The sequence below is a fragment of the Schistocerca piceifrons genome, chromosome 8 (assembly GCF_021461385.2).
Source record: "Schistocerca piceifrons isolate TAMUIC-IGC-003096 chromosome 8, iqSchPice1.1, whole genome shotgun sequence".
Taxonomy (NCBI): Eukaryota; Metazoa; Arthropoda; class Insecta; order Orthoptera; family Acrididae; genus Schistocerca; species Schistocerca piceifrons.
The window spans coordinates 60,943,110-60,956,237 of NC_060145.1; the positions used below are offsets into that span (position 1 = coordinate 60,943,110).

Here is a 13,128-nt window from a genome sequence, read left to right on the forward strand (position 1 = left end):
AAAAAAAAAAAAAAAAAAATTTCACGAGCGGTCTGGCACGACCAATAACAACCACAATGAAATTTTATAGATAAGAAATTTTAATATACAACAACTACAATATAGTCAGAACAAGAATACAACCCGACCACCTCCCCAGGGGACATAACCCCTGCAACCCACACGAAAAAAAACGACCGAAAATGAATTAATCTGCAACGCGGGTCTCGTAATACTAGGATCCATGTTGTGTTGCAGTCCCGCCTGCTGGGCGAACAGTGACTCTAAGCAGCCAGCAGCGCGGCCGGAAATCCTTATCGCTACTGATAAGAACCGGATGTAATTCTCTGCTCTGGAGCAATCTCAGAACGCTAATTCTCCATAAGAATAACATTACCGGAAGTGAATTCTTCTGCAACACGGGTCAAGTAAATATAAGGCACGCTGAAAATTTCTAAGTCCGAATCAAGGTCACGCACAGTGACAACAGTACAGCGCCGCGTGTCCAGACGTGTTTATATATAAAACAAAGATGATGAGACTTACCAAACAAAAGCGCTGGCAGGTCGATAGACACACTAATAAACACAAACATACACACAAAATTCAAGCTTTCGCAACAAACAGTTGCTTCATCAGGAAAGAGGGAAGGAGAGGGAAAGACGAAAGGATGTGGGTTTTAAGGGAGAGGGTAAGGAGTCATTCCAATCCCGGGAGTGGAAAGACTTACCTTAGGGGGAAAAAAGGACAGGTATACACTCGCGCGCACACACACACACACACACATATCCATCCGCACATACACAGACACAAGCAGATGTCTGAAAATCTCATTCAGCAATGATGTTGTCCATAATATCATTACTTTTACCACTGTCACCCATTTCTAAAGTTACTTTCCTTTTCGATGCACTAGGGGGCGTGGTCACTTCAAAAGAAAGTGCAGGCTGCACGTATCTGCTACCCGCAAATTTGTGTTTCTTGGTGTTACTTTTACGCTTAGTCATTTTATTTACATATAAAAAGCAATAGAAGTTAGCTTACTACAAAAATAGCCAATAATCACACTACTTTCAATGAAAACTAATGTCAGAAACAAAGGACTGATTTTTTTATTTGTAATGCCAACTTCCGAGATGTAGCAACAGGCACAAAACAAAGCAGTTCATAGTCTTCTAGACTGTATAGTTCCCAAGATTTGACTGCTCAACTGTGGCAGTATATGCGTAGCCACGAAACTTGACAGTCGTACATCAACATTCAAAATATTATTTCAAGGTCTCACAATTGTCTGACTTTAATGTATTATGTACCAAAATGTTCAGGAAAGTCCAAAGTACATTACGGAGAAGAAAACAGAAAATGTCAAATTTCAACAACTTTCATGTACAATGTCCCCTTAAAGGTTTCAGCCATGGACTTTCATTAACAATACACACAAATGCAACTCACGTACATGACTGCAGTCTCAGGCAGTGTGGTTTCAGTTGCCTGAGACTGCAATTGTGTGTGAGTTTCGTTGTGTGTGTGTGTGTGTGTGTGTGTGTGTGTGTGTGTGTGTGTGTGCATTGTTGACGAAGGCCCATGGGTGAAAACTTTAATTGTTAGAGTCTTTTTGTTGTGCCTATCCGCGACTCAGCATCTCCATTGTATGGTGAGTAGCAGATTTATTTCATGAATAACTCAAAACCGCTGGCTGGAGCCCTGTATATTGTGACTTTTCATTCATTTCTTAATTTGTAGCTCAACAATCAAAATGCAGATCAATACAAAACCGAACAGTATCACTGTTTGATATTTTTATCCTCACATGTTGTAAGTAAGAGCTAAAATGTAGCACTAATGGAAAAAAATCATTTGTAGATGTACATAATTTTAGTATCTCCTCATGTTCTAGATTTAAGGAAATTAAATGTTGTGTTACTTTTCTGCAGTATAGAAATAAAGAATAACAGCTATGATGTTAGAAGAATCATTAAGGAATTAGGAAGAGACATAAAATATAAACTGTTAGGACTTCTAAAAGGGTTGGGTTTCATTGGAAATCTAAATAGAAACTTTACCGGGAAAGGAGACATATGATAGAATATTGAAATGTATGCTAGATTAAATAATCATAAAGCCTGTGAACATTTAAATAATTATGTGATAAGATGTGCACACAAATAGTCCTTTGATTCTTTGTATATGAGATTGGTCAGATAAGCCTATTTCTTATGAACTATCAGCCACCACATTTCTCTGATTCACAGGTTTCCTCCCTCACATTTTATTTTAATTACCTTTTGTTGAAAAATTTCATTCAGTTAGTATATTATTGTAGTAATAATGGATGATATGTATTGCTCAACAGAAATTAGGAAAAGAATTGCAATGGCAAAAGAAGGATTCAAGAGGAAACAGAAATTACTTTGTGGACCACTAAACAAAGATCTGAGGAAAAGACTTGTCAAATGTTACATCTGAAGCATAGCACTGTATGGTGCGGAGACCTGGGCATTGAGGAAGGAAGATGAAAGAAGATTGGAGGCACTAGAGATGTGGATATGGAGAAGAATGGAAAAAGTGAAATGGGAAGACCGAGTAAGGAATGAAGAAGTATTAAGAAGAGTTGGAGAACAAATAAACGTGCTGAAAGTCATCAGAAAGAGAAACAGAACTGGATTGGACATTGTTTGAGGAGGGACTGTTTATTGAAGGAAGGAATAGAAGGAATGGTGGAGGGGAAAAGGGGAAGAGGAAAAAGAAGATATCAAATGCTGGACAATGTCAAAGGAGACAAATATTCAGAAATTAAAAGACTGGCTATGGACAGACAAAAATGGAAGACGCTTAACCCATGACAAGACCTGCCATAAAATCAGAGTACCATACTACTACTACTACTACTACTACTACTACATTTATATCCAGAATTTTATTGTGTTACGAATGTTTGTGTGAATGTGCCTGCCTTCATAATTGAGTGCTCAGCCAGTCTGAGTACATAGGTTCGATTCTCAATACTACTACAGATTTTCCCTCAATGGGCATACTGGAATGAGATGCACTCTGCCTCATGGTGCCACTTGAGGAGCTATTCAATTTAGTAATGGCAACTGTGTGGTCTGTTGTCTCTATGTAAGTATGTATGTATTGATGCATGCATGAATGAATCAATGAGGTAGGAAATGAGTCAGATTTCTGATAAAAGTGACAAGTGTATAGTTTCTAAGCATTCATCTCGTGATATTATTTAACATCGCCAATAGCCTCAATCATAAAGTCATCACACTTTCTCTAATGTATTAATCATATACAGTTGATGTTCCTGAGACGTAATGAGTCTCAGCTTTATTTACAACAGTGATGTAGGCCGAGACAATGAATTAAAATTTGTACCAGCACTGAGAATTGAATCCAGGTCTCCTCATGAAGCAGACGTGCTACCTGTTACACCGCACTGGCACTGTCCCTACCACAGCTCCACAGAGTACTCTAGTATGTCTCTCTCCCTGATGCAAATTCCAGCTCACATCTCAGCCCATTATGTTCCCCTTCTGAACTGGCATCGGTATTGCCGAGGCTATCCAATATTGGAATAGCATGTTAGCAATGAACAAAATAGGTTTAATCTTGCCTGTACCTCAGTTGTAGGTGATATATTTATCATATACAGTTGATGTTTCTGAGACATACTGAGTCTCAACTTTATCTAAGATAATGCTGTAGCCGACCGGGTTGGCCGAGCGGTTCTACGCGCTACAGTCTGGAACCGCGCGACCACTACGGCTGCAGGTTGAATCCTGCCTCGGTCATGGATGTGTGTGATGTCCTTAGGTTAGTTGGGTTTAAGTAGTTCTAAGTTATAGGGGACTGATGACCTCAGAAGTTAAGTCCCATAGTGCTCAGAGCCATTTGAACCATTTTTAATGCTGTAGGCCAAAGCAATCCCAGAACTGGTACAAATTTTAATTCATTGCTTCGGCCAAAATCATTATTGTAGATAAAGGTGAGGCTCAGTATGTTTCTGGAACATCAACTGTATATGATTAATACACTGAAGTGCCAAAGAAACTAGCCTGTGTATTCAAATAGAGAGATGAGTAAACAGGCAGAATACGGCAATGCAGTCAGTAACTCCTATATGAGACGACAAGTGTCTGGCGCAGTTGTTAGATCAGTTGCTGTTACAATGGCAGGTTGTCAAGATTTAAGTGAATTTGAATGCGGTGTTATAGTCAGCGCATGAGCGATGGGACACGGTATCTCCGAGGTAGTGATGAAGTGGGGATTTTTCCGTCCATGAATATCAGGAATCTGGTAAAACATCAAATCTCTGACATCGCTGTGGTTGGAAAATTATCCTACAAGAACAAGACTGACAACAACTGAAGAGAATCATTCAACATGACAGAAGTGCAACACTTCCGCAAATTGCCACAGATTTCAGTGCTGGGCCATCAACAAGTGTCAACATGTGAACCATTCAATGAAACATCATCGATATGGGCTTTCGGAGCTGAATCTCCACTCATGTACTCTTGTTGACTGTATAATAAAAAGCTTTATGTCTCACCTGGGCTTGTCAACACTGACATTGGACTGTTGATTACTGGAAACATGTTGTCTGGCCGGACAAGTCTCATTTAAAATTGTATCGAGCGGATGGACTTGTATGGGTATGGAGACAACCTCATGAATCCATGAACCCTGAATGTCAGCAGGGGACTGTTCTAGCTGGTGGAGGCTCTGTAATAGTGTGGGGCGTCTGCAGTTGGATCAATATGGGACCCCTGATATGTCTAGATATGACTTTTGACGGGTGATACGCACACAAACATCCTGTCTGATGACCTGTATCCATTTATGTTCATTGTGCATTCTGATGGACTTGGGCAGCTCCAGCAGAACAATGGGACACCCCACACATTCAGAATTGCTGCAGAGTGGCTCCAAGAACACTCTGCTCCAAGAACACTTTTCTGAGTTTAACCACTTCCCCTGGCCACCAAACTCCCCAAACATGAATATTATTGAGCATATCTGGGATGCCTTGCAACGTGCTGTTCAGAAGAGATCTCCACCCCTTCTTAGTCTTATGGATTTATGAGCAGCCCTGTATGATTCATGGTGTCAGTTCCCTCCAGCTCTACTTCAGACATTAGTTGATGCCATGTCACGTCATGTTGTGGCACTTCTGTGTGCCCACGGGGCCTTACGTGATATTAGGCAGGTGTACCAGTTTATTTGGCTCTTCACCTGTGCCTGAGGTGCAGGCAGGATTAACGCTATTTCACTCATTGCTAAGGCACTATTCCAATACTGGAGAGGCTTGGCAATTATGATGCAAGTTAAGAAGGGGAGTAGCAATAGATTGAGGCATGAGTTGGAATTTGTATCATGGAGGGCGATGTGCTAGTATAGTCTGTGCAGCTCTGATAGCCCAGTGCCAGGGTGGTGTTACAGCTTGCACATCTGCCTATTAAGCAGGAGACCTGGGTTTGAATCCCAGAGCTGGTACAGACTTTTAATTCATTGCTTCGGCGTACATCAAAATCATACACTTTCACTGTTTCACATTACAGTCCAGCAATATTTGGTGTGCATGAAACACTGGTAAATACATTGTAATGCTTGCTTTGCAAATATGTAAGATCTATATACTGTCTTATCAGAATCGGACATAACTTATTTGAGGGAATACAGCAGTCATCCACTTTTTATACAGATTTATTTATGCAAAGACCAGTTTAGGGTTTTCACCAATCTGCATTTGGTGTGATACAGGGTGTCCATAACCAAAGTTGCCGTTCCAAAATGCTACAGAAAGAGAACCATTGCTCAGAACGACGTCAAATATGAACACCTTATTATTGACACAGTGGGAAACATCATGGAACAAAAAAATTTCACAAAAATTTACCAATGGATGGCACTATAAGCATTCTAAAGTAAACGGTATCAGCTACAAATGACAGTTGAATCGCAATACGATGCCTGTATTTTGAGTTGCACATTACACCATCCGTACTGTTCAATGTGCATGACTGCACAAATTTGGTAGTCAACAGTTGTGGCACTGTTAGTTAAGCCAGCTCATATACCATGACAAGATCGTATCACTTCAGATGGGAAAAACTAGTTTTTAATTGTCCTGAGGTCAAAAACTGTATAAAAATGAAAATGACATCAGTTTTTAATTGCCCTGGGGCCAAAAACCACATAAAAAGCAAAATGACATTGCTTTCTAATTGTCTTGAGACTGACACAAGACATGTTCAATATGGTATCCACCATTTTCTGCCACAAGTTGAAATCAACAAACAGCATGTACCACAACACATCGGAGTGTCATGGGGATCATGTTCAGAATTTGTTGCCCAGTGAGTGCCTTGAATTTAGTTACATTTGCAATTGGGGCATTGAATGAACCATCTTTCTGATAACCCCACTGCCAGAAGTCACACAGATTAAGGCCAGATGATCTGGACGGCCAGGCTGTAGGGAAACGATGGCAGATAATTCTAGCATGTCTGAAATGCCTTTGCAGCAGCCATTTCACCGGCTGTGCAGTGCGTGATGGAGCACCATCTTGCAAAAAAATGATCCTACCCACACATCCACACTGTTGAAGGGTTGAAATGATGTTGATGCGCAAGAGACTCTCATGGCACTTACCAGTGATGGTACAGGAACAAGACCTGCAGGACTCACCTCCTAAAAACAAATATTGCCCTACAACAAATGATACCACCAAGCTGCGCACAAAGTCGCCTATGCAGAATGAAGTGATAATGGTTGATGGGTGTGCTGATTTTCCATTGCCTATATTCTGCATACTGACATGTCCTTGGAGGTAGAAATGGGCTTTGTCTGTCCAGAGAATGTACCATGGCCATTCATTGTCCACTTCCATGCAAGCAAGAAATTTCAGAGCAAACATATGTCTTGCTAGCAGGTCAGCAGGGAGCATCTCCTGAACAGGTGTGATTTTATATGAATAGCTATGCAGAATGTTTCATAGGCATGTCCAATGTTTGGGCAATTCCCCACTCACTGGATGTATGCACACCACTGCTCGACCCCTTCTGTAGTGCTGTGACCCCATCTTCAACATTCGTCAGATGAACTGCTTTCCTCCCTCTGCCACAAGCCACTTCAAAAGAACTTGTCTTTTTGAATTTTGTTATCATTTTCACCAGACACTTAGGAGACATTGGACCAATGCCTTTTTTTATACTCTTTAACTTTTATAGGGCTACAGGCCCACAGTCACCGTTCTTGTAAAATAACTTTATCAGCAGCAGACAATCCTTCATGGAGGCAGTCATGTTGTGCAGCATAGACACAAACTGAGAAACAACTGTGTGCCGTGCGTCAGTTGGTGTGCATATTCTGATGCTTACAGCAGCATGTATTGGTCAGATTTTTGTTAATTTTTTGTTCCATGACATTTCCTCATGCACCAATAATATACTGTACATATTTTATGCAATTCTGAGCAGCGGTTCTCTTTCTACGTTGTTTTGAAATTTGAACTTTAGCTATTGACATCCTTACATTTATGTATTCACGGATATCTTGTCAACAATACAATGGAGCAAAATGTAGTATTGATGAAGATATGAATGTATTACATGAACTCAAAAAGGGTGAAAGCATTAAATAATCTTTGGCATAAATAAAGCTGTATAAAAAGTGGCCAGTTGTTGGACCTTTTCAAGTAATTCATATCATAGCAAGGGAACTCGTCCACCATCATCATAGATAAATTAATGTCAGACTAGGTGGTGAAATGAGGATAGAAGAAATCATCATATTAGGAAATCGGATGAGAGGATTGTACAGAGGTTTTAGTACTTTAGGGACTTATGTGAGGAAATGGAACTCTATTGGGACTGTATAGGCTCTGGATCAGTGTTGACTTGGTTGCAAACCAGTAATACCCTGATTCTTTACAGAATCAAACTCCAATATATAAAAGAACATCTGGCATCTGATTATTTTAAAAATGAGTTATGGTGTTAAATATTTGATGTTAAGCTTATAAGCTATAAAAAGTTTAGGAAAAGTTTGGAATTTTGCTTAAAGTTTGTTGGAATTTGCTGAGTGCTCTCATTACGAAACACTGCATGAATGTAGTCTGGGCAGTTTGTATTCCATTTTAAGCAACAGCAAGTTTTTCATGGATCTCAATGTTTATAACATCATATCTCCTGAATCAGGTGTTGTACAATGATACAATTTTGCAGGCCCATTAAGTGATATGTGTAGATACTGTCTGCAAAGTGTGTTGCAAGTAGAGGTAGTAGTAAAGAAGTAATAAATTAAAATGTCATTCCTGATGTTGAAGTTTTGCTGCGCATCATTTTAAGCAGAGACTAGTTTTTTGTGCATCCAAATGTCTATCATATTATATCTCCTGAATTGTGTGTCGTACAATGAAATAATTATGCAGATACATTCAGTGGGATATCTGGATACTATCTGCAAATTGTGTTGCGAATAGAGTCAGTGGTAAAGAAGTCATTATGTCTCATGCCGAAGTTTTATTGATGAACATTAAGCGATAAACTTTCTTTCTTCCATCATTTTGTGGGGTGTATCAAGAGAAAAAGTTTTTTAAAGGTTTGAAATTATGTGTTAAGTTTATTGGAATTCACTAAGTTCCCTCATTCTCAAATACTAGATCAACAGAGTCCAGGTATTTGCATGCTGTCAGTCATACTGCCTCAAGACACACACATCGTTTCTAACTGTAATGCTAGTCTTATTCTGTTGAACTGTAACACAAGATTGTACCTCTTAATGAATAGATTACAAAACCATTTTAAATTTTTGAATCTGGTCAGTGATTATGCGAAGTATTGAAAATCAAATGATTGATGATACTTTCGTGCTTCCATCCAGGTGGCTGCATTGAAATTCTGTGACTGTCGATGAGTGTCACTCCTACCATCTTCTGACAAAGTGTCAAGGTTGCACAGTGCCCCACATATATACAGAGTGTATATGTTCTGGGGCAACCGGGAAAAACCAGGCAATTTTTTAGAATTCCAGGAATGTTTCATTGTTTTAGTCTTCAGTTAAAAATTTCTGTAATTTTGACTGGTAAGAACTGATAAAATGTGTCAAAGGCTTTAGGACGAAGACTAGGAAAGACTTCACAACAATAAACTGCTGCTGATGAGTGTCACAACAACAAACTCCCACTGATGAGTGTGACGTCACAACTGTTTACATTAAGTTCGTTTGAGCAGTTGCCTGCGAGAGTACCATGGGGTGTGGTGTTGGCACAGGCCGCAGTTTGGCTCTTGGTGCATTCAGTGGTACCCAAACTTGTGAAGTGTAAACTGTTGGATGCATTCTTGGTATATAACTGCCAGTGCAGGTTTTCATTCCAGACTTAGCTGGTAGCCCATGTCCCTGTTGACAAGGTTGTCAAGGAACCTTCTTTCGGTTGATTCTTTGATAATGCTCTCCCAAAAGCCAATAGCTCAGCACAGCATTTTTGTTTCCTTACATTCCAATGTATATCCCTCATTGAGGCTGCGTTCTGCGACTGCTGATTTACCTTTACGCCCCAGACGTACACTTCTGATGTGTTCCACACAACATTGTTAGATCTAGTGCTGTGTTTGCCTGATGTATTGGTAGTCACACTTGCAAGGGATGCTTTATACACCAGATACTTGCAGTTTTAGTTTTTCTTTTACCAAGCATATCTTTCACTTTTTGTGGTGATTGAAAGATATATGATGTTGTTTTTCCCAAGGATTCTCACAATTTTGGCTGAGAGAGGTCCAACATAGGGGATAAATATGAGTTTCTCTCCCTCTTGATCTACCTGTTCTTTGTGGAAGTCTGTATCATTTATTTAGTTGTGGAAGTCTGTATCATTTATTTAGTTCAGAGCACATGTAATCTAAACTTTGCTGTACTCATTTTGGTGAAATATATCTATAAGGTGTTACAGTTCAGCTGAGAGGCTGTCTGTCACTGTATGGTGGATGTGGTTAGGCAGTCCAGTCGAATTTTCCAATTAGTTGCGTGGTCGAAAAACTAGTGTGGGGCCTGGCATTATCATGTTGCAGGTGAAAGTTGGTCTTCTTCTCTGGCTTTATCCTGGAAATTTGGGCTTTCTACTTAGTTAGTGTCATCTTGTAGTACACTGAATTGACAATTTCTCCAGGCTCCAGGACATCCAAAAGAACCACATCCCAGCTGTCCTGGAAGACTGTGAACCACACTTTGCCTGGAGATGGCTGTGTCTTGAATTACTTCTTTGGCAGAGAATTCACATGTTGCCATTCCATGGACTGTCTTTTGGGCTCCGGCTCTTAGTGGTGAAACAACATCTCATCTCCAGTGATGACGCTATTCAGAAAATTGTCACCTTCAGCTTTGTATTAGTCTAGCAGGTTCCGACAGATTTTCATTTGATGAGTTTTTTTTGTTCTTCTGTAAGCGTCCATGGGACCCATCTCACACAGACTTTTCGATAACCAAAATTTTCCAACATTGTTTCCAAGGTATTGTGCCGACATTCAGCTTTGCACACAATTCTCTGGTCATTATCTGCTGATCAGCATGGATGAGTTGATCAAGTCACTCTTCATTGCGAGGGATGACAGCTGTGCAGGGTTGACTGGGCCATGGCTTGTCATGCACACCCTTTTACCATCTGGAAAATGTCGTATCCATTGCCCCACATTTTTCACGTCTATTGTATCATCTCCATACACCTTTACCAAGCATCAGTGGAGTTCACTGTGCGTAATTTCTTCGGCACTGAGGAGTTCAATCATACATCGCTGTTTTATACGTGCATCCATATCAGACTCCATTTTGCAGCACTCCTCTGTTGATGCTATCTACCACAGAACAACAGAACCTTCTGAAAATGAAAGGTTCAAACATTGGCACAACGCCAGTGACACCTGACATGGACATCCAAAGTCACCACAAAAAAGTAGGAGGTATGATGCTCATAGATTATAGTCCTGTGGAATGTGTGTCACAGTAAAACTCTGATCTGACAGTTTGTTTGGGTAAATTTTTTAAAAATCTGCCCTACAGATTCAGTTTAAGCAGTATGCTAAATCCAGTTCTACACCAGTCAGCATAGACCACTCTAAGGTATATGGAGTAACCGTTATTGCTAGAACTATAGTGAACAGTAAAACGAAAAGATTTAAGGAATCTTGTCTTCAAGAAGCTATGTTCCTTTTTCTGAATATAATGAAAAAGAAGAAAAAGGGGGAAGAAATCTGTCAGTGTCTTCAGCCCAAACAAAAAGATGTGGCTGTAGGTAATCAGTTACGTGTACTGTTAGATTATGTGGCGCTGTAAGACGTGCTGTGCCTGAATTTCCCTTCTAGTGTTCATTTGTTTTGTTGCTAAAATTAGCTGTGGTGTTGCTGCTTGAGCCATACAAAAATAAGTTACTCATTTGCCTTCCATGTGATGTAACAATTCGTTCCTGCTATGTTTCAGATGCTGGAGACGTGTACGTGTGGGGTAATAATGCTGATGGACAACTAGGATTGACAAACTCGGACAGCTGTGTTCGTATACCAACTTTGCTACCTCTTGGTCAGAAAGTCTCTCAAGTCAGCTGCGGTTACTATCACTCAGCTTTCATAACAGGTATGATTTCTTTAGAATCAATGGCCCACTGTAGTTGAAGGAGATTTCTGCCTTCTGTGTGGAGTGGACATACAAGGAATCCTGTGATTTTGAGGTCACAAAGGTCAATGATGTTTGCGGCATTCGACATCCCACATTTGTCTACCCTACAACAACAGTATTGGCTGCTAATGGGAACAGAGGGAGAGGTATCTAATGCTGAGCATAGCATGAGGCTACAGAGCATAGTTGAACTGCTTAGTCAACAAGGAACTTACAGTAGTCCAGAGTGCTAGCGGTGTTGATGCAAAGCAGAGTAATGGCAATGACAAACAAAGCAAACATCGTGGAAAAGTAAAAAGATTGTGGGTGTGTTGGTGGGAACAGGAAGGTAATAGCTGGGTAAAGGACGATGAGTAATGAAGGTTGAGTTGAGGAGGGTTGTGGGAATGTTGGATATGTTGTAGTTTAGAAAAGCTGGTGTTGGTAGAAAGGATCCACATGTCACAGGCTGTGAAGCTGTCATTGAAATCAAGGAAGTCATATTGGGTGCGTACTCAGCAACTGGGTGGTCCAGCTGTTTCTTGGCCACAGTTTGTTGGTGACCATTCATGCTGACAGACAGTTTGTTGGTTGTCGTGTCGATGTAGACTGCAGCAAAGTGGTTGCAGCTTAGCTTGTAGATCACAAAAGTGGTTTCCCAGGTAGTGTTGCCTTTGATGGGATAAGAGATAGGTGATGTTTGTGGCTGGACTGGAGTAGGTGTTTTGGAACAATGTGTGACAGGTCTTATGTCTAGGTCTATCTCAGGGATATGAGGCAAGGGGCTGGGAGTGGGCTTTGAGTGGGGGTGGACAAGGATATTGTGTAGATTTGGTGGGCAGTGGAATATCGCTGTGGGAAGTGCGGGAAGGATAGTGGATAGGGCATTCCTCATTTCAGGGCATGATGAGAAACCCTGGCAGAGAGTGGGATTTGGTTGCTCCAGTCCTGGGTCATGAGGGAAATGCTCCTCTGTGGCTGGACGGTGGAACTTTGGGACCAGATGGGTGACTGGAGAGATAAGGCACTGGAGATCTGTTTTTGTACGAGGTTGGGAGGGTAATTACGGTCTGTGAAGGTGTCCGTGAGACCCTCGGTATATTTCGAGATGAACTGCTCATACTACAGATGCGATGGCCACAGATGGCTAGCCTATAGGGAAGGGACTTCTTGGTATGGAATGGGTGACAGCTGTTGAAGTGGAGGTATTGCTGGAGGCTAATAGATTTGATATGGATGGAGGAACTGATGCAGCCATCTTTGAGATAATGGTCAACATCAAAAAAAGGTGGCTTGTTGGGTTGAGGAGAACTAGGTGAAGTGAATGGGGGAGAAGGTGGATAGGGTGTCCTCACCCTTGATCTAGATCATGAAGATGTCGTCAGTGAATCTGAATCAGGTGAGGGGTTTAGGATTCTGGGTGTTCTCTAGATGGCCCATGAATAGATTGGCATAGGATGGTGCCATGTGGGTGGTTGTAACCGTACCTCGGATTTG

The 13,128-nt window shown here is 40.9% G+C and overlaps 1 protein-coding gene across 2 annotated transcripts in view; it reads left to right on the forward strand.

The window, feature by feature from the left end:
- The window catches only part of LOC124711979 (X-linked retinitis pigmentosa GTPase regulator-like), a 340,089-nt gene that overhangs the window by 92,276 nt on the left and 234,685 nt on the right, over window positions 1-13,128 (forward strand). For both annotated transcript variants that reach the window (XM_047242261.1, XM_047242262.1), the window contains exon 6: window positions 11,458-11,610. In XM_047242261.1, coding sequence (XP_047098217.1) covers window positions 11,458-11,610 — 153 coding nt within the window. The remainder of the gene's footprint in view (window positions 1-11,457; window positions 11,611-13,128) is intronic.